At 61.6% G+C, this 20414-nt stretch overlaps 1 protein-coding gene across 2 annotated transcripts in view; it reads left to right on the top strand.

The window, feature by feature from the left end:
- Positions 1–18375, top strand: part of SLC1A7 (solute carrier family 1 member 7) — a 42333-nt gene extending 23958 nt beyond the window's left edge. For both annotated transcript variants that reach the window (XM_045584616.1, XM_045584615.1), the window contains 8 exons: positions 6653–6695; positions 7517–7739; positions 13241–13340; positions 14053–14286; positions 15363–15557; positions 16465–16599; positions 17314–17419; positions 18024–18375. In XM_045584616.1, the coding sequence (XP_045440572.1) occupies positions 6653–6695; positions 7517–7739; positions 13241–13340; positions 14053–14286; positions 15363–15557; positions 16465–16599; positions 17314–17419; positions 18024–18254 (1267 nt within the window). In that variant the 3' untranslated portion in view covers positions 18255–18375. The remainder of the gene's footprint in view (positions 1–6652; positions 6696–7516; positions 7740–13240; positions 13341–14052; positions 14287–15362; positions 15558–16464; positions 16600–17313; positions 17420–18023) is intronic.
- The last annotated feature ends 2039 nt before the right edge of the window (positions 18376–20414 follow it).

Raw genomic sequence — 20414 nt, 5'->3', positions numbered from 1 at the left:
CAGCAGGAGAGGAAGGCAGAGGCAGGGACTGGGCCAGGGTGGTGGCCATGGGCATGGGGGGGGGGGGCAGGAGGAGAGGGTGGACCAGCGGGCTGCTCCGAGGTAAGATCCCCAGGAGACAGGCAGACGAGGGGAAGGTGAAGGAGGCGCTGATGCTGATGGAGGTTCTGGTCTGAGCACCGAGTGGATGGCCGTGTGGTCGCCAAACCAGAGGACGGTGCCAGAGCAGGCCATCTGGGGGGTGCCAGCTAATGGCCGCCTAGTGCAGCCGCATCTCATGGGCGGAGGCGGGGAAACCAGCAGGTAGAAGTGTTAGGTGGACCCCGATGGCGGAGGGGCCGGCACCGTGCGGGTGAGGAGAGCAGGGCCGGGAACAGAGCCTGGGAAGTGTTTATTGGGCTCCACAGGATCCTCATCGAGCTTGCTCTGTGGACTCCTCGTCCCTCAGATATAAGAAACCCGGTCCCCTCGAATATTAAAACTCCTGCCGCATCCAATTTAAAATGGATCTTGTCTCGGCCTTTTGCCTCTGACTCAGACTTGGAAACCTGGCCTGGAAGATCGTGGGAGGCTCCCCTCTTTCTTGCTCCACCTCTCTCTCCTCCTGCTGCGAGCACTGGGGTTGGAGCAGTGGAGAGGGGCGAGAGGGGGCTAGAGGGTCCTCCTCCACTGGTGTGGAGTAAGCTGGGATAGGCACTTCCAAGTGGCATTTCTTCAGAGGTGCTTTTGTGGGTTCTTTGGAACAGCAGGCGGGTGGTATTGCAGAGCTGGGAGGGTGTCTCTCACGTTAGTCCTTGGGTGATCCCTGCTCCATCTGGCCACTTACAATGCCTTCTTCAGGCTTGACCTCTGACCCTCCTCGTCAGGGTGCCTTCCGAGGGTCCACACTGGGCCCACGGGAAGCATGCATATCTGTGCTGGGAGTGCAGAGCCTTCCCAGGGCCTCTGGGCATGAGTCAGGCACCAGCCCGACACTCCTCAGTCCTAAGGGACATTCCTCTCCTCCTCTATGGGGATTGATGCCCAGCACACAACTCTCTCTCCCTCTCTCTCTCTCTCTCTCTCTCTCTCTCTCTCTCTCTCTCTCTCTCTCTCTCTCTCCTCCCCCTCCTTCTACCTCCCTCCTTATCCTCTCTCTCAGTTATTAATTGCTGTGCAACAAACCAACCCAAGCCTGAGCGGCTTACAAAAACAACTCTAAACATCAGCTGGAAGGTTGTGTACTGCAGGCAGCTGGTCCCTCAACCGGGGCGCAGCTGATCTAGGCTGATCTTGGCGGAGATAACCTAACCACGCTCCTCCAGGAGGCCAGCCTGGATTTAAAACGCTCAGGAGGGGTAGGCCATTCAACAACCTGTTTCCTGCAGCGTCCGGGAGCCCAGAGCAGCAGCTGGCAGGGAGGAGGAGCCGAGTGTGTGCTGAATGCATATGGGGGTGTGGGGTCTTCCGTGGAACTGGGGAGCAGTGGCCGGGCACTGGGGTGGGGGGAATAGAGATGGGGGGGCAGAGACTGTGCTGAGCACAGGGCACCGAGGCCAGCCTGAGCCGTGGCCCTCCGCCCCACTGGAGGCTGGATTGCTGACGGCGGGAGCAAGCCCAGGGCCAAGAGGAGAACCAGGACAGCAGATGTCCTGGGAGCCAAGGGAAGAGGAATTTCGAGAAGTTTCATTTCTAAGATCCGTTATGTCTAAGATTTGGTGACTATGATTCATCTTTTCTTGGATCCTGTGATTCGAAACAGCCTTCCCTCACGAGGGAGAAGTTGTTGATGCTGGGGGGCCCCGCCCACCCACCGCTGCCTCCCTGCCCAGGGCCGGAGGCTCTGGATGGGCACGTGTCAGGGTCAAATGTTCCAGGAGCAGTTCCTGCTCTCGGCTCCTTGTCACGTGGTGAAAACCGATCCTCTGGTTTGAGGCTTTCCCCCCAGTGGCTCTCAACCCCCAGGCAAGTCTTTCTGCAAAGCTGGGAGGTTGTCACGTTCCTTAGTCAGAGAATGAGGCTGTCGGGGGGGAGAGAGGAGGGGGGTGACCTGTGTGCTTCCCGGGACCCGCAGCCGGAGCCTGGGAGGCGCTCTGCGAGTAAGTCCCTGCGTGGCTCTGGGCAGGCCGGTCCCACTCTCTGGGCCTCGGTTTCCCCGGTGGTTTTCCCTCCTAGTTGTGTGGTTCGGAAACACCAAGGCTTCCGGTCCCCTGAGGGGGCTGCAGAGCATGAGCGGAGGCCTCTGGAGGCCGGTCCTGGGGCCTGAGGTTAGCAGGACAGTGCAGCCCAACCTTGAAGACCTTGACCCCACGCTGAGGGGTTGGCTGTTGTGCTTTAGAAACAAGAAGCTGGAACGTTTGGGAAGACGGATTGGAGCAGGGTGGAGTGGACAGGACGTGGCTGGAGGCATGGGGGTGCCCCGGGAGGCGGTGCAGTCTATTCCGTTCCAGCCAGCCCGTCTGTATTAAGTGCCTGCTCTGGGGAAGACACCGTGCTGAGCGCTGGGGGTGGGGCGGGCAAGTATAAGTCCCTGCATCAGGCCATCACCATCTCAGGACAGACAGACAGGAAGAGCGCACTGGACAGCCACCCTCTCAGACCCTTTCTAGCGGGAGAGGCTGTGTGTGCAGTGAGGCTGTGTGTGCAGTGAGGATGCCAGCGAGGGGCGGGGGCGGTCACCAGGGCCCCCTCGCTCTCGCGCGCGCGGGCCCAGAGCAGACGCCCACCGTGAGTGGGAACCTGAACAAGAACTCGATGACCAGGGCAGGGGCCTGGGAACTGGGGGCAGGTGTGACCAATGAAAAGCCCGGAAGATGTGGGGGCAGGGCACACCTCAGGGGTGGGAAGGCATGTGTCTGTCTCTCAAAGACGATTCCAGAGAACACCACACGCCGTGTCCCTGGCTGAGTCACCGAGACGTGCATTCATCTCCCAGGGCTCCGGAGCCGGGCCTGCTCCCGGGCAGCCTCCCTGAGGGAGCCCAGCAGTACACTGACCACAGCATCTCCCCGCCCCCACCCCCGTCTTATTGAAACACCAGAGAGATGAAGTAATGATCTGGCTCTATTTGTGTCTCCCCGTTGCCCTCTCAGGGATTGGATGGAGCTCCCGGGAGCTGTGCTTGGAGAAGAACAATTCCCACCACTGGGGCTGGGCTGGGGACATGGGGTTAGGGTGAGCTTGAGACGGACCCAGTGGGAACGTCTGAGCAGCACGTGAGGAGAGAAGCCAAGAGATGTGCAATCAGGCCCACGGCAGGGTATGTGTGTGCTCGGTGGCCGCGGCCATGGACGCCGCCCGCCCCGTTACGTCTGCATTTATGGAACTGCCTCCTGGAGCACGCCTCCTGGGACAGACAGGAAGGCTCCCTCGGGTGTTCAAATGCAAAACAAAAGTCGTGCATTTTCCCGTTTAAAAGTAAATTATTTTTTTTAATATATATATATATTATTGATTTTTTACAGAGAGGAAGGGAGAGAGTTAGAAACATCGCTGAGAGAGAGACATCGACCAGCTGCCTCCTGCACACCCCCTACTGGGGATGTGCCCGCAACCAAGGCACATGCCCTTGACCGGAATCGAACCTGGGACCTTTCAGTCCACAGGCCGATGCTCTATCCACTGAGCCAAACCGGTTTCGGCAAAAGTAAATTCTTTATTAAAATCTGTAGGGTACGTTCATTGACCATCCGTATGGGCATAGGCATTCGTCAGGAACTGCTTTGGGCGGCTAGTTAAGAAAACCCGAAAGCAGCAGAGGCCTGAGTGAGGTAAAGGCTTGCACTTTCTCCCGAATAAGCAGTCCGGAGTGGGCAGCGCGCCCGCATGGGGTGTTCCCTCCGCGCTTAGCACTCGCCCTACATCCTCAGGGCGACTCATGGTCCCAGAAGGCTGCTGGCGCTCCGGCGGTTGTGTCCCTGTCCCAGGCAGAGAGAAGGAAGTTGGAGGAAGGAACCCAAAGGTCCTGGTGGAGGGGGCACCTTTTTAGGAATTTTCCAGAAAACACCTCCCTGGGACTCCCGCTTACCTCTCCTTGGCAAGAGAGGCTGGGAAGCAGGGCAGGATGGCAGGGCCCCGTTGGTCTCCACAACATCCCAGGGCTTCTGTTAATAAGAGATGGAGACTGGTTAGGCAACTAGCCATCCCTGCCACAGCCCACGTGCTATAAGGATTCTCGTTTTAGAGGAAGTTGTTCAGAAACGTAGGCGCTAGGTTTGTTTCATCAGGTTTCTTATGATCTTCCTGGTGCTCTTAGTTTCTACACAGGCTGAAGCAGCCTTCCTCTAAGCTACCCGAGGAAAGCGCCTCAGACGTCCCTGCAGCCTCCTGGAGCTGGGCCCGGGAGAGCCTCTCAGACTCCGAGCGGTCAGAACAGCGTGGGCATCCTCCACCTGGCAGCAAGCACCCAGGGCTGGGGGACCGCGGTGCCCAGGCAGGCTGTGTGCCAGCGTGTGCTCGGGTCTGCCTGCTGCCAAAGCCCTTGCAGGCAGCTACGGTTCTGGTGGCAGAAATCTGCTTATAACTCACTGGGGAAAAGCCTCCTTCGAGCTTCCGAGAGCTCAGTTCCTGACTCTGCCTCTTGTCTCCCTGGTGACGAAGCTGAAATCAGAGGGAAGAGCCACAACCATCATCCTCTCCCCGTTTTCTGCCTCGGTAGCTCACCCTAAGCCCTTTCCCTCTGGCCACGTGCTCACACTGACCCTGTGTTTCAGGAGCAACAAAAAATGGTAGCTTCTGCTTCCAGCAGTGGCTGCTGGGGTGTAACGTTAAGAAATAATCACACTCGCATTTACATCTATAACCCCACTTATGTGTGAGCTGAGCCTCGGAAGAGTGGAGATTTGCTGAGAAGGTGGAGTGGGGGTTGCAGGCTTGATCTTCAGCTGGGGGCAGGCAAGAGTCAGCCAATCCATGATTCTCGCTCATGGTTGATGTTTCTGTCTCTCTCTCCCTCTCCCTTCCTCTCTGGAATTGATAAAATATATATATTTTTTAACAAAGGAAAAGAAGATTGAGTGGGAAGGACGACCCAGGCGGTGGAGGCAGTGTGAGTGAGTGTGAGTGAGTGTGAGTGTGAGTGTGAGTGAGTGTGAGTGTGAGCACCGGCCTATTCCAGGAAGGGCAGGCACGTGAACAAGGCTCTCTGGGTTGGAACAGTCCCGGCAGCCGCGTAGAAAGGCGAGGAGGTCACGCTGTTAGGCCCCTGGGTACGGATGGCTAATGCTTCCCGGCAAGGTAGCTGCCAGACCCCGGGCGGCGCCCAGGGCCCCACACCTCTCAGCCTCGTCTATGGTCACTTCAAAACTCTTCACCAGCTTTCATTAGCTGACGAAGCGGAACATCGTTAAAGAGCTTTTGAAGCTGCTTGTGTTTCTCCTTTGGTGACGTGAACTGCCGACGGATGTGTCTGTGGCCCGTGTATTTATGCAGCAGCAAATACTTACTGGGCGCCAGTCACGCCGGGCAGAACCCCAGGATCTGGGGACACGAGGATGAACCGGACACTGGCCTCTGCCCTGCAGGGAGCCGGCGTTCGGGGAGAGGAGGCAGTGAGCGCAGAGCCCAGGACGGGAGGGACTTGTCACAAGTCTTCATGGACGTCGGATGGTCACACTCGGTCCCAGGGTTCCCCCCGTTTGTCGTTCGCTTCCTGTGCCCTTTACCCGGCTCCCCCTGACGTCAGCCACTCCCATCACCGGCGCAGTCCTCACAACGGGGATTAAATCAGTGCAGCGAGGAGCTGAATCACAGGCCTTATTGGGGCCTGACCCGGTCTTTTCACTGATGCCCTTTCCCTCTGTCCCAGGACGCCATTCGGGAATGCCGTAGTGTACTGACGACATTCTTAATTTTAATGCAGTGCCATCGGCTAACTTTTATGGCTCCCTGTGTTGCTATGGAGTCCTTCCCTATCCTGACATATGGTTGTTTGTTTGTTTTTTTTTTAAATGATCGATTTCTTTAAACCACCTGCAAAGTGTAGGTCGGAATCGGATTTTTATTTCTCTGAGTCGTTGGCTGTCGGGTCAGCTCTCTATAACGGATCCCTCTCTCCCCTGATTTGTGAAGCAAAAACTTTTGTCAACTAGGAAACGCCTGGATGGCCCAGGGCCTGCTTCCGGCTTCCGGCTACATCGGTTTTCTATGGACCGCTGTGTCCGTTTCCCAATATTTTGACAGTTATGTCTTTATAGTCTGTTATCCTATCTGGTAACCTCCTCTGGCTTTATGAAAATAATATTACTAAGAATGATGACCCCACTTAGGTGCCCGGTCCTGGGCTGGGCACCACAGAGAAGATATGAACGACCCAGGGCCACCTTCAGGGAAGCCAGTCTCGGGGCGGGAGGACGCGGGAGCCGGGGCCGCTGTGTGCCGGGGAGGGTGCCCAGGGAGGGCCGCAGAGCCCGCCCGGAGCGGTCGGAGCAGCAGGAGGGGCGTTTCAGGCGGAAGGCACAGTGTGACCAGAGGATGGAGCTGGAAGGCCGGGGCGTGTTTAGAGGACGCGGTTGTGTTGGAGCTGAGTCCCGGTGGCCGGCGGGGAGAAGGGGAGCCCGCGGGGGAGGTGGGCCCGGGTCACGGGGGCCGTGGCTACGAGGGAGGCGCTCCGGTGATCCCACAGGCCTCCCTGTCCCAGGCTCTGAAATTCCTCAACCCCTGACTCTCTTCCCAGGAACATGTTCCCGGCCAACCTGGTCGAAGCCGCATTCAAACAGGTGAGTGGGTCCCCAGGGGACGAAGGGGCGGGGGCAGGGCCAGGCTGGGCCCCGCTGGGAGGTGACAGGTCTACCAGCAGGTCTCCCGTCTCCTGGGGGCAGGATGCCAGAGGGGAGGTGGGCAGCCGGAACCTTGGAGCCTCCTGGAGCCGTGCCCCTGCTCTGGGCCCGGCTTTGCCCGAAGGAACCTGGAGGGTGGAGCCCGGGTACGGAGTGCTGCTCCGCTGGGTGTACAGGGGGCTTCCATGTCCTCACGGGGTCCCCCAAATAGCCTGCCCTCGGGGGGTTCACCCCTCTCTGGATGAGGAAGCCGAGGCTGCGAGGTTAAAGGGTTTGCCAGAGGTCACACCACCAGTGAAGGGTAGCCTAGTAGGTAAACCTAGGCCAGTTGGCTGCTAAGCCTGTTTCTCTTTCTTTTTAAAACAACCCCCCACCCCCACCCCACCCAATAAGAACGGAAGTAATGTTCCCTAATACTAAAAAAATATATAAAACAGCCCTAATACTAAGACTCTCTATCCACGCTCAGTGGATAGAGCGTCAGCCTGCCGACTGAAGGGTCCCAGGTTCGATTCCGGTCAAGGGCATGTACCTTGGTTGCGGGGGCTGTGCAGGAGGCAGCTGATTGATGATTCTCTCTCATCCATGTTTCTAACTCTCTATCCCTCTCCCTTCCTCTCTGTAAAAAAATCAATAAAATATAAAAAAAATAGTTCATGAGTGGATACAAATGGGCTTCCAGGATATTGTTGTTGTTGTTGTTGTTGATATTCATAACAACATTGGCCCTGACTCCCTCCTGGTTGGGTGTCGCCCACCAGTACCGCACCAAGACCACGCCCGTGGTCCAGGCCGCCAAGGTGGCCCCGGAGGCGGCCCCTTCCCCGCGGGCCCTCATCTATGAGGTCCAGGAAGAGAACGGCTCTCACGTGCAGCACTTCGCTCTGGACCTGACCCCGCCTCCCGAGGTCGTCTACAAGTCAGAGCCCGGCACCAGCGATGGCATGAACGTGCTGGGCATCGTCATGTTCTCTGCCACCATGGGTATGTGCTGCCCACCCACCCAGCAGGGCCAGGGAGCCGGGCCCTCCTCGCACCTCCCCCTGCCTGCCCCTCCCCAAGCCTGCACCTCCCCCTCCCTGCACCTCCCCCTGCCTGCACCTCCCCCTGCCTGCACCTCAACCTCCCTGCACCTCCCCCTGCCTGCCCCTCCCCCACCCTGCACCTCCCCCTGCCTGCACCTCAACCTCCCTGCCCCTCCCCCTACCTGTCCCTCTCCCACCCTGCACCTCCCCCTCCCTGCACCTCCCCCTGCCTGCCCCTCCCCCTGCCTGCCCCTCCTCCTCCTCGCACCTCCCCCTGCCTGCACCTCCCCCTGCCTGCCCCTCCCCCTGCCTGTCCCTCCCCCTCCCTGCACCTCCCCCTGCCTGCACCTCCCCCTCCCTGCATCTCCCCCGCCCTGCACCTCCCTCACTCTTCACTTCCCCCTCCCTGCACCTACCCCTCCCTGCTCCTCCCCCTGCCTGCACCTCCCCCTGCCTGCCCCTCCCCCTCCCTGCACCTCCCCACCCTGCCCCTCCCCCTGCCTGTCCCTCTCCCACCCTGCACCTCCCCCTCCCTGCACCTCCCCCTGCCTGCACCTCCTCCTCCCTGCACCTCCCCCTGCCTGCCCCTCCCCCTGCCTGCACCTCTCCCACCCTGCACCTCCCCCTCCCTGCCCCTCCCCCTGCCTGCCCCTCCCCCTCCCTGCACCTCCTCACCCTGCCCCTCCCCCTGCCTGTCCCTCTCCCACCCTGCACCTCCCCCTCCCTGCACCTCCCCCTGCCTGCACCTCCCCCACCCTGCACCTCCCCCTCCCTGCCCCTCCCCCAGCCTGCCCCTCCCCCCTCCCTGACCCTCCCCCTGCCTGCACCTCCCCCTCCCTGCACCTCCCCCTGCCTGCCCCTCCCCCTGCCTGCACCTCCCCCACCCTGCACCTCCCCCTCCCTGCCCCTCCCCCTGCCTGCACCTCCCCCTCCCTGCACCTCCCCCTGCCTGCACCTCCCCCTGCCTGCACCTCCCCCACCCTGCACCTCCCCCTCCCTGCACCTCCCCCTCCCTGCCCCTCCCCCTCCCTGCCCCTCCCCCTGCCTGCCCCTCCCCCTGCCTGCACCTCCCCCACCCTGCACCTCCCCCTCCCTGCACCTCCCCCTCCCTGCACCTCCCCCTGCCTGCACCTCCCCCTGCCTGCACCTCCCCCACCCTGCACCTCCCCCTCCCTGCCCCTCCCCCTGCCTGCCCCTCCCCCTCCCTGCACCTCCCCCTGCCTGCACCTCCCCCTCCCTGCACCTCCCCCTGCCTGCACCTCCCCCTCCCTGCACCTCCCCCTGCCTGCACCTACCCCACCCTGCATCCAGCACCCTGACTAACCTAGAACCTGCATCTTCCAGGCCCGTGGTCGGCAAACCTGCTCACGAGCCACATGCGGCTCTTTGGCCCCTTGAGTGTGGCTCTTTCACAGCCTGGGCGAGTCTATTTTGAAGAAGTGGCGTTAGAAGAAGTTTAAGTTTAAAACATTCGGCTCTCAAAAGAAATTTCAGTCGTTGTACTGTTGACATTTGGCTCTGCTGACTAATGAGCTTGCTGACCACTGTTCCAGGCGGTTCCTTCCTTTCCCATCCAGGGGCGCGGTTCCGGTCCTCCCCCCAGTCGGAGCCAGTGCTCCTCAGGAGGAATTCTCCATCCGGTACCTGTTTGCCTCCAGGGCTGTGGGCCCTCCCTCACAGAAGACCCTGCCTCTGGCCCCTCCTGTCCCTGAACTTTTTACTGAGGTCTGCGAACATGGGGAGGGTAGGAGGCAGTTACAGTAAAAAAAACAGGAAAAGTCTAAACACTCTCAGCCGTCACTGTGCATTCAGAGCCCTTATTCCTCCTCCCGTCCCCAACCTCGAGGCTTCTCACGGGCGGCCTCTCCCCCAGACATGTCTGTGCCTCTCTCGGGCCCACCGTCGGCCTCCCTGACCACACCCTCCCCTTTGCTCCTCTTCTCTGGGTCTCCAAGGACCCAACCACAGCCTACTTATCTTGAAACTGGCGAAGCTTAACTTGCACAGGCCCCTTCTGAGGCCTGTACCTTTAATATAGAATGTTCTTTTTCCTAAAGAGGGTCCCAAACTATAAGCTTCAGATCCCACAAACCCAGGGATGTGTCTGCCTGCAGTGACCCAATCCACCCTCCATCACACACACACACACACACACACACACACACACACACACCTTTTCCTTTGGGGCGACACCTCCTAACCCATCCGGAACAATCTAGCTTGTCCTTCCAGGCTATGCCAGGGGTCATTAAGAGTCTTATTCTAACATTGGCATGAGCCCTCCCATCACCCCAGCCGAGGGCCTGGGAATTCCTCTGCTGCTCCCCTGACTTCTCCACACGGCCTCCTTCCAGGTGAACAGCCTCCCATCCTTCTGGTTGCTCACAGCAAGAAATCCGGGGTCACTTTCTCCCTCAGCCCAACCCACAGCCCGCCAGGCGGCCTTTGAAATCTGCTCCAATCCCTCCTTTCCCTCTGCCCACCGCCATCGCCCTGGTCCAAGGCCCCCATCCTCCCTCACCTGGTTTCAGCAAAAGCTGCCTGTCCTGGTGTGCCCTCCCCACGGGGTCACTAAGCCCTGCTTAAGGCCTCCAGTGCTCTCCACTCCACCAGGAAAGGGGCCCCACACTGCGGCCTGGGAGCGCGAGCGACCTGGCCCCGCCTGCCTGCCTCGGGCTCCTCAGACTCCTCTGGGTCCCGCTCAGTCCCTGCTCCACGCTGCTGAGACCCCTCCCTGAGAGCCCCCCATTCCTCAGCCTGCCTGCTCCTGGCCCCTCCTCTCCCTGCACCTTTCTCATCCTTGGGGGTGGTAGTAAAGGGGGTGCGGGGGAGGTGTCTCTTTATAAGATTACATCCTCAGGAAAGTCTTCCCAACACCCCAGATGGTCATGTGCCCTGGGTGACTCCTTAAGCTTTTGACCTACTGCAGGTATGTAGCTGCTGGTGTAACTGTTTAATGTCTGTGCAGCAGCCGCTGTAAGCTCTTTGTGGGAGGAGACAGGCCTGGCTTGTCCTCCATCTATCCCCACAGCCCACCCACCACAGTGACCCGCAGGAGTCCGCTCAGCAAAACCTATTGGAGAGATGGGTGGGTGGGAGGGTGGATGGGAGGATGGCTGGGTGGGTGGATGATGGATGGGAGGATGATAGGTGGGTGGATGGATGGATGGGAGGATGATAGGTGGGTGGATGGATGGGTGGATGGGTTGATAGGTGGGTGGGTGGATGGATGGGAGGATGATAGGTGGGTGGATGGATGAATGGGAGGATGATAGGTGGGTGGATGGATGGGTGGATGGGAGGATGATAGGTGGGTGGATGGATGGGTGGATGGGTGGATGGGTGGATGGGTGGATGGGTGGATGGGTGGCTGGGTGGATGGATCAGAGGATGGATAGGTGGATGGATGGGTATTCATAAGTAATGGAACTCTTATCATCTTGGCCAAAATGCCAGGCATGCAGAGGGGCCAGGACCTTAGTAACCTACTAAGTGTGTGGCAAGATGGTGTTTGGAAGTGTGTTTAGAACATCTGACAATTAGTCCCCAATCCTGAACATTCTTCCTCCTCTCAGCACTGCCTCCCTCAGGGGTGAAAACACATCAAAAGGACATCTACTGGCAGAGCAAAAGAAACCCTGAGACCCTGTGACTCAATTCACAAAGTGTCTACTGACCATGTGTAACTGTCCATGGATAAGTGTCTATGTGTGTATGCGTTCCCAAGCCCAAGACTGTGTGCCCGCGCCCCTGTGTGCCCACACATGTAGTGCTCATGTCAATGAGTGCCCTCAGCTGCTCACACTCAGACGGCTGCTCCAAACAGGGCTTTCCTTGGTCCCCTCAACCCAGCCTCCGTCGCCAGCTTCTCCTAAGGCCTCACTGACCTTTACCGTTGGAGGAGGCCCAGGCCCACCCTGGGGCCCGTGCACACTAACACCCAGCCAGCCACAGCCCTTGGGGGGCCCCAGGGAAACCTGAGTGGAGGCTGATGAGGGGCGGGATACCGTGGGCAGGGACAGAGCCAGCAGGGGACCTGGGTCTGAGTTCACTTAGGCTTCCCCAGGCCGATGGGCAGGGCTAGGCCAGTGTCACCTCCAACTCGGGCCTCTCCCATGCCAGCAGAGCCCCACCTCACCCCAGTGGTAGCTGGTCGGAGGACGGGTGGGTTCAGGGCTTCCCGGGGTAGGGAAAGACCTCTCTCTGGAGCCCCACAGGCCAGGTTCACACTCCTGCCCTGCCCTGCCCTGCCCTCGCGGCTGAGTCCTCTCTGAGCACAGCGGCCTGAGGGCAGCACAGAGTGCGTTTTGCTCTTCATTTCTGTGTCGACGGAAGGGAGAGCGGTCACTCATCACCCCTGAGAGAGTGGCCTGACTGTGCTCACTTACATGAAGCCCCCCTGGGGGACTAGGACACATACGAACGCTTCCCAAGTAGAGGAGAGTCCAGAACCCCAGAGGGACTTTGGGAAAAGCCTTTCACTCATTCATTCATTCATTCATTCATTCAAAGGTTGTTGTTGAGCATCTGTCGTGTGCCAGCTGAGATACAGTTCTCGCCCTCGTGGAGCTAATCTTCTCTTGGAGGAAACGGAAAAGCCATGGACAACTGGAGAATAACAGTTATAAGTTGTGATAAATGATAGGGACCAAAAGAGAGGAGACAGATAAAAACAAATTGGCAGTTTTCGGAGCGGAGTGGGGATGGGCGTCCGAGGCAGGTGGAGAGCTGGGCAGCATGTTCCAGGCACCGGAACCGCATGCGAAGGCCCTGAGGCGGCGAACTCCGGGAATGGAAAGAAGGCCGGGGAGGCCAGAGCGGGGCGAGGAGGGCACGCGCAGGGCCAGGTGGAGGCGGGAGGTGTAGCTCTGGGTCAGACAGGGGTCAGGTCAGGTGCGGCCGGAGCATGGGGAGCTGGGTTATGGTCAAGGTTAGTGTTTCCCAAAGTGTGGTACGCGTACCCCCAGGGGCATGGGAAGAGTTTGGTGGGGGTACGCGTTGCACCGGGGTTTGGTGGGGATATGCACTGCGCCGTGCTTAGCTGCGCCTAATTCTGCGTTCTCATGAGTAGGAGGGGTACTCAGCGTTACGGAAGTTATAGAAGGGGGACACATCTGTCAAAAGTTTGGGAAACGCTGGTCTGGGTCATGAGGGAAGCAAGTGTTGGGCAGGGAGCGTTTTTATCTTGAGAAGATGACGCTGGTGCTGTGTAGAAAATGGTTAGAGAGAAGGAAGACATGAGAGCCCTGTTGCAAGGTTGCTGCCCTGGTCCAGGGGTGAAGGTCGAGGAGAAGGAGGGGAACACTGTGCATGGAGGCTGCTGGGAAGTCAGCCAAGGGCGAGAGCCGTGTGTGCATGGGGGTCTGTCCCTGCCTGCCCCCAGCCTGTCGGCACGGGTGGGCATCACCTTGGCCTTGGCCTGTGCCACCTGTGATCCGCTCGCGTGTCCCTGCCCCGCAGGCATCATGCTGGGCCGCATGGGTGAGAGCGGGGCGCCCCTGGTCAGCTTCTGCCAGTGCCTCAATGAGTGCGTCATGAAGATCGTGGCAGTGGCTGTGTGGTAAGCCTGGCTGGGGCGGGGGTGTCCTGTCCTACCTCACCCCCTCCACTCCAGTCCTGGGCAGACAGGGGACCCTGTGGTCCCACCCTTTGTTCTCCTAGGAGTGAGCTGCCCAGGAGGCTGAGCCCTGGCCCGGGGCCTGCAGAGTCACTCGCGCTCCCCTGCTCCCAGCCCCGGCCAGGCCTGGCTCCAGCCCCGGGCCCGCCACTCCTGGCCCGGTCAGGCCCGCTGCAGGAGAGCCCAGCGCCGAGCCTGGCCTGCTCTCCTGGCCCCGTTTCCCCATCACATGGAGCTCATCAGCTGAGCTTTTGGAGGAAGGGAACTCTGCAAGTGAGAACCAGCTGCCACCCCTTGGAACGGAGCTCAGACCTTAGACATGGTTTCCATGGGGCCGTGCGGAGGCCTGTCCCAGCTCCCGCACAGAGGCAGTGGCACTGCTGGGTTCAAGCATGGGCCTGCAGGGGGCAGACGCCCTCCTCAGAGGCCTGGGCAGGAAGGCAGGGGCGTGCGAGGTTGTGCAGGGCCGGGCTGGTTGAGGGTGGAGGTATCAATCATGCCATGTTCTGGGCACCGTGGCACCCAGTCTCATTCACCCTCAGAGGGCCCTGGCGGGCTCAGGGGGAACAGGCCAGGCAGCGATGCAGTGCCAGGGCTGCCTGGGACCCTCGCCCGCCCGCCCGGCACCGAGCTGGCTGCCCTGCCCCCCCCACAGGTACTTCCCCTTCGGCATCGTGTTCCTCATCGCCGGCAAGATCCTGGAGATGGACGACCCCACGGCCGTGGGGCAGAAGCTGGGCTTCTACGCCGTCACCGTGGTGTGCGGGCTGGTGGTCCACGGCCTGCTCATCCTGCCCCTGCTCTACTTCTCCATCACCAGGAAGAACCCCCTCGTCTTCATCCGGGGCGTCCTCCAGGCCCTGCTCATCGCCCTGGCCACCTCCTCCAGGTACCCCGGGCGGCAGGCGAGCGGGTGCCGCTCAACCCTGCCACCTGTTCAGCCATCATTTGTCCGTGGCCACAGGCTCAGAGAAGTGCCAGTCAGTCAGGCCTGCGCCCCACACTGGGTGGGGGGCGGGGGGGGGGCGGGGTAGCTATGGTAACAAGACCCATCTTTGAAATGTCATGCTTGAGGTCCCATCTGCCCAAATGGCAGAAAGCCTTGGTCACCTCCGGAGGCCTTCCCCTCCCCCACTCAGTCCACCCCGGGGGGCGGCGTCCAGGCACACAGCCGCCCTCGGCCACCTGCCCGGCAGGAACCACAACCTCGGGCCCAGCCAGAGGGAGCGGGGTCCCCCGGCAGGGGCCTGTGGGATGGGAAGGGCTCTGCAGCCACCAGCCCAGGTACCGGCCCCAGCGCTGCTGCCAGGAACTCCGGTAACAAAACCGCGACAGCACTAGCAGCTACCATTGCCGGAGTACTTAGTACCTAGTACTGTTCTGAGCGCTGGCTCGTTAAATCACCCTAATAGCCGAGTCCAGGTGTTCTCCCGCCCTGGGACGAGGAACGCAGGACACACACAGGATAAGGATCCCCCTACCACTGGCAAATGGGAGGCTGGAGCCTGACCCCAGCAGGTCCAGCCCAGAGCCCTGCTGTGAAGCACTTCGACGCCTGGCACAGCAGTGCGGCTTCGAGCCAGCCCCTCCCCCTCCCTCTGGGCCTCACTTTCTCCATCTGCAAAATGGACTCGAAACCCCTCCTTTGCTGAAGCCATGAGGATCCAAACAGAGTGTGTGTGAAGCCAGGTCCCGGGTGCAGAGTGGGATTCTGCTGGTGGAAGTCCCCTCCTGACCTGGTGGTGGGGGGGGGGGTGGTCTCTGAGGCCCAGGGCCTGGGTAGGCCTGGCTCGGGCGCCGTCCCACACGCCCACAGGGCCCGTTTCCAAGGCCCCTCCAGCCTGTTCTCCCCCTGACGGGCGCCGCCTGGGGCGGAGCGAGCTTCCGGCCGCCGGCAGGAGGCAGCTCGGAGCCCCCGGCCGTCCTGGAGGGGGTGGGGGGCAGACACGGGCCCTCTGCCCGCAGCTCGGCCACGCTGCCCATCACCTTCAAGTGCCTGCTGGAGAACAACCGCATCGACCGGCGCATCGCCCGCTTCGTGCTGCCCGTGGGCGCCACCATCAACATGGACGGCACCGCGCTGTACGAGGCGGTGGCTGCCATCTTCATCGCCCAGGTCAACAACTACGAGCTGGACTTCGGCCAGATCGTCACCATCAGGTGCCCCCCGCCCAGGGTGGAGGCTGGGGGTGGAAGGGTGACTCCTGGGAGGGCCTGGAGGATGCTAAGGCGTAAGGCGACTGGACGTCCTGCTTCTGGCGGGACAGTCCGGATTTTTAACAATTTGTCCCGCGTCCTGCATCATTTAAAAAAAAAAAAAAAAGGATCTTTCCAAAAATTGGGACTTTTTTAAAACGCCGCGGGCCGCGGGACAAATGGTTGGAAATCGGGACTGTCCTGCCAAAAGCTGGAAGTCTGGTCACCTTACCAAAGCTTCCAGATCTGATAGGGTCTCTGAGGCCCAGAGAAGGTGAGGGGCTCCTTTTAGGCCACACAGCACGTGGGCGCTGGGGTGGGGCCATGCCCTGACCTCTGGGACTGGTCGCTCAGCCTCCCTCCCCAGCGCCGCCCTGCAGGGCGGGAGGAGGAGGGCCTGCAGTCTGGGCACGCAGGGCAGAGGGGGGCAGAGGCCGTGGCAGGACACTGGAGGGGCTGCTGGTGCGGCGAGGGCAGGGTGCTGAGGTGAGGGACAGAGGCGGAGGGGCCTCACACGCCAGCCTGACCCTGGGGACCAGGCCCCCGAGGGAGGCTGGGCAGAGCTGCGCGGGCGGACACTCAGAATCTCTGGGCGGCTTCCTGGAAGCCTTCCTGGCCACGGCTCCAGGCACAGGGCTTCCCACAAATCCCTCAGGGGTCCTGCTGAGGCCAGGTGTGGGGCCCCTGGGGCTACAGGGCCTCAAGCAGGAGCATGTCCCCCCAAGAACTCTTTGATGTGGACTTCCTAACGACCCTGCCCCCTTGGGCCGGCCCCAGAGGCGCTGGCGTTCTGGCCTCCTCTTTGGAGCGAGGGTCCCAACGAGGCAGCCTGCCCTCCTGCTCCTCTCCTCCCGTCCCCTCCCCCCTGCAGCATCACGGCCACGGCCGCCAGCATCGGGGCCGCGGGCATCCCCCAGGCCGGGCTCGTCACCATGGTCATCGTGCTCACCTCCGTGGGCCTGCCCACCGACGACATCACCCTCATCATCGCCGTCGACTGGGCTCTGTGAGTGGGGTTCCCCCCTCCACGTCCCCCCCCCCAGGCAGCAGGCTTTGGGGATCGCAGGGAAAGTGCCCGACGTTGGCACAGCTTCCTGGAGACCTGCAGCGGCCACGGCTCTGGCCCAGCTGCCTAATCTGTAGAGCCCAGTTTTCAAAACCCCTCCTTCGCCAGAAACGAAAATGTGAGGTCGCTTGTGTACAAGTTAAAAGGGATTTCAAGAGGGTGAGAGCAAACCTGGGCCCTTCTTTTTTTTTTTTTTTTTTTTTTTTTAAATGAAGTTTATTGATTTTTTTTTACAGAGAGGAAAGGAGAGAGAGAGTTAGAAACATCGATGAGAGAGAATCATCGACCAGCTGCCTCTTGCACACCCCCTGCTAGGGATGTGCCCGCAACCAAGGTACATGCCCTTGAGCGGAATCGAACCTGGGACCTTTCAGTCTGCAAGCTGATGCTCTATCCACTGAGCCAAACGGGTTTCGGAAAGCCTGGGCCCTGCTTAGCACGGGCCCTGAGCGACTGTCCGGCCACACGCCCGTGGAGCCCGCCCTGCGTCAACCAACCTCCTCCACGCCCCTGAGGGAGCCGTGGGCCTGAGATGCTGGGGACAGCGCCTCTCTGTGGCTCTGCCCTGGCAGCGGGTGCCCACAGGGGCTGCTGGGCCGGGTGCTGCCCTCTCCCCGCTCCCCTGACCAGCGCCCACCGCTCGCCGCCCCCCAGGGACCGCTTCCGCACCATGATTAACGTGCTGGGCGACGCGCTGGCCGCGGGGATCATGGCCCACATCTGCCGCAAGGACTTCGCTCAGGACACGGACACGGAGGAGGTGAGAGCAGTGCCCCCCTCCCCCCGGCCTGGCCACCCAAAGGCCCTGGAGGGTGGAGCCCAGTGGGACGGGCACCAATCTTCCATCTGGGGAGCCATCAGCCAACCCCTGCAGCCTCCCTGCCTCAACTTCTCACCTGGTACCCGGTGACTAACTCCTCTCACCGCTATGGCTGAGCCCCCGCCACGGCTGGCCCTGCTACAGACACAGGAACGAAGGAAGCCGGAGCCCTGCCCTCGGGGAGCCGTGCCCAGGTGTGGGCGGTGCTGCCCACAGCAATGCCAATGTTTGCACATCTGCACGGCCTTCGTGGTCTTAGGGCTCCTCCAGTGACCAGAGCAGCAGGCGGCCCCCTCCACCAGGAGGACGCTGAGGCCCAGACAGCGGCCCGGTTCCCGCCCAGACCCTGTGGGTCAGGTCCCCTCCTCTCCCACAACAGCCACAGGCGGTGGCCGGGCGACCGGGAGGGGCCCTGGGGCCTGCCCAGGTCCACAGCACATCCGTAGGAAAACCGACCGTGTGGTTCCCAGCCCTCGCTCGGTCAGTCCTCCCCGGAGTCTGCCCTCGGCCCCTCCACCTGCCACCACCCTGCCTCCCTCCTCAGAAACTGCCGCCCTGCGAGACCACGCCGGTGAGCCTGCAGGAGATGATGGCCACCCAGAGGAACGGCTGTGTGAAGAGCGTGGCCGCGGCCTCCGAGCTGACCCTGGGCCCCGCCTGTCCCCACCACGTCCCCGTCCAGGTGGAGCAGGACGAGGAGCAGGACGAGGAGCCGGCTGCCGCCAGCCCGGACCACTGCACCATAGAGATCAGCGAGCTGGAGACCAACGTCTGAGCCTGCGGAGCCGCAGGGGCCGGATGGGGGGGGCCTCCAGGGGTGGAGCAAAGGGAAGGATTCCAGCTTCGGCTCTCGGGGGCAGACAGCGCCAGCCTCACACACGCTGCCCGCCCTGAGGGCTCGGAGTGAGCCCCACGCGACCGAACTGGAGTCTCAGAGGGGCACCAGCGGGGCGTGGTGGGCCGGCGCGGCCCAGCCCTGGCTGGGACTGGCCATCACGTGGCCCGTAAGGACAGCAGGCAGGCAGAGGTGATGGTCCCTCTTTTCTGGGCGGCTGGGTTAAGGCTGAGCACAGTTACCCCAGATCCCAGAGCCAGTCGGGGCTAGGACTCCAGCGAAAGCCTTCCAAGCCCTGGCCACGCCCTCCTGGGGGCAGGGGCTCCTGCAGGCCCAGATGCCAGGAGAAGCTCTAGGCCCTGCCCTGCCTCAGACCCCCGCAGCCACCACTGCTTTCCATTTATGAAGACACAACAACAGTGCCCTGGGTCTGCCCGGTGACCAGCCCAGGCCAGCCCTCCCCCGCCCCACAGCATGTGGCCTCACACAGCCCTCCCCAAAGGGGGCCCAGCCAGGAGCACGGCCTGCTGCCTTCCGTGTGCCACTGCCCGTCTCGTCTCGTCTCACATCCCACCAGGCTCTCTCGCAAAGCTCCTCTGAGGTGGAGATGGGGCCCTTGGGAACCTGGGGCCTGGGCCAACCTCCACGGACAGGGGCCAGCCGGGACCCGGAGCGGGCTCGCCTGGGATGCTCTGATCAAGCTGCCCAGTGGCTCTGGAGCCAGGACTCCCCAAAGCCTGTGGGATGAAGTGGAGTTAGGTTTTATACTCTTTTCTGTGTTTGCAAACTCAGAGATAACTCCATAAAGGTATTTTTGTTTTCCAAGTTCTGAGGGCTTAGCCACCAGACTCTGGCCAGCACTTCCTCACGGAGCTAACGCAGGCTGTCACCGTGCAGACCGGCCGGTCTGGGCAGCCGGAGCGTGGACAGGCCCGTCCAGGTGGCCAGACAATACACAGGCTTGTCCTTGTGGCTAGAATGCAGACGGCCTGTCTGGGCTGTCGGCGTGTGGACAGGCCTGTGGGGAGGCCAGGGCGCAGAGGAGCCGCCTGGCTGGCCCCGGCGAGGACAGGCCTGTCGGAGCTGTCACACGCAGGAGGCCAAGTGCAAACCGGCCTGCGGGCGGGGGCCGTCGTGACAGCCAGGGTGGACAGATCGCTCTGTCGCTGGCCTGGGCCTGGCTCTGCAGGAAGGGCCCTGCGACCAGTCCCCACAAAAGGAACAATTTCTTCAGCCAGCTGGGCTCCCTTCGGCAAGTGACAGGCCCAAGGACAGTTCCAGTCTGTGTCCTTGGTTCTCCTCGGCCCCAGGGGCCTCCAGGAGGCTCACGGGGGCAGAGATGAACTCTGGCCACACAGCCTGCTGTGGATGCACTCTGGGGAGAAGGTACAGCTCTGGGGGGTGGGGGTGGGACTGGGGGGCTTGCACATTGAAGCCAGGGGAGGAACAGGCCTCCAAAGGTCACTCAGAGAATCAAGAGGACACCTCCCTCCCAGTGCCCAGTTCCTGAACTACTTCCCACCCTCCTCCCAGGGCCTGACCCCAGGACCCCCTCCCACTATGGGAGCACCCTCCCTTCATAAGGAGAAGCAGCTAGGAGAGGTCGGATGTCAAGCTCTGGTCCCTCCCACCATCAGGTCTCAGGCCCTCTGAGCCGCGGAGTCTGCCCACCACGGGCGCCTGCTCTGACGGGGCTGGGCAGGATGTGCTTACACCCCTGGAGAGGGGCCGCTAATCCCCGGGCATCCATGCAGGGCAGCGCTGCCTGTCAGAGGCACTTCTCTGCTCTGAGCAGGTGCCGTCCCCACCACACCCCCTCCCAGCCCTGGCCCTGCTGGGGTGGCAGGCACCCTGGGCACGCCTGCACCTCCTCCCAAGGCTCTGCTCCGGCTCCCAGGCCTGTCTCCGGTCCCCCTCGTCCCCAGCTTTCCTCTAAGGGACAGACCCCATTGGGAATGCCTACTCCATGCACAGGCGACCCTCCAGGGGCCCTGAGCGGTCTGAAGCCAGGCTCGGATGCCTGGCCTCCGGGGTGCACAGTGAGCTCACAGACCCGTGTGGTGGTCCCGCCGGACCTGGTGACCCCCGCCCTGCTGATGG

Source organism: Pipistrellus kuhlii, unplaced genomic scaffold (assembly GCF_014108245.1).
Source record: "Pipistrellus kuhlii isolate mPipKuh1 unplaced genomic scaffold, mPipKuh1.p scaffold_m20_p_2, whole genome shotgun sequence".
NCBI lineage: Eukaryota > Metazoa > Chordata > Mammalia > Chiroptera > Vespertilionidae > Pipistrellus > Pipistrellus kuhlii.
The sequence above is the reverse complement of the archived record's forward strand: the minus strand, read 5'-3'. Positions and strand labels throughout refer to the sequence as shown.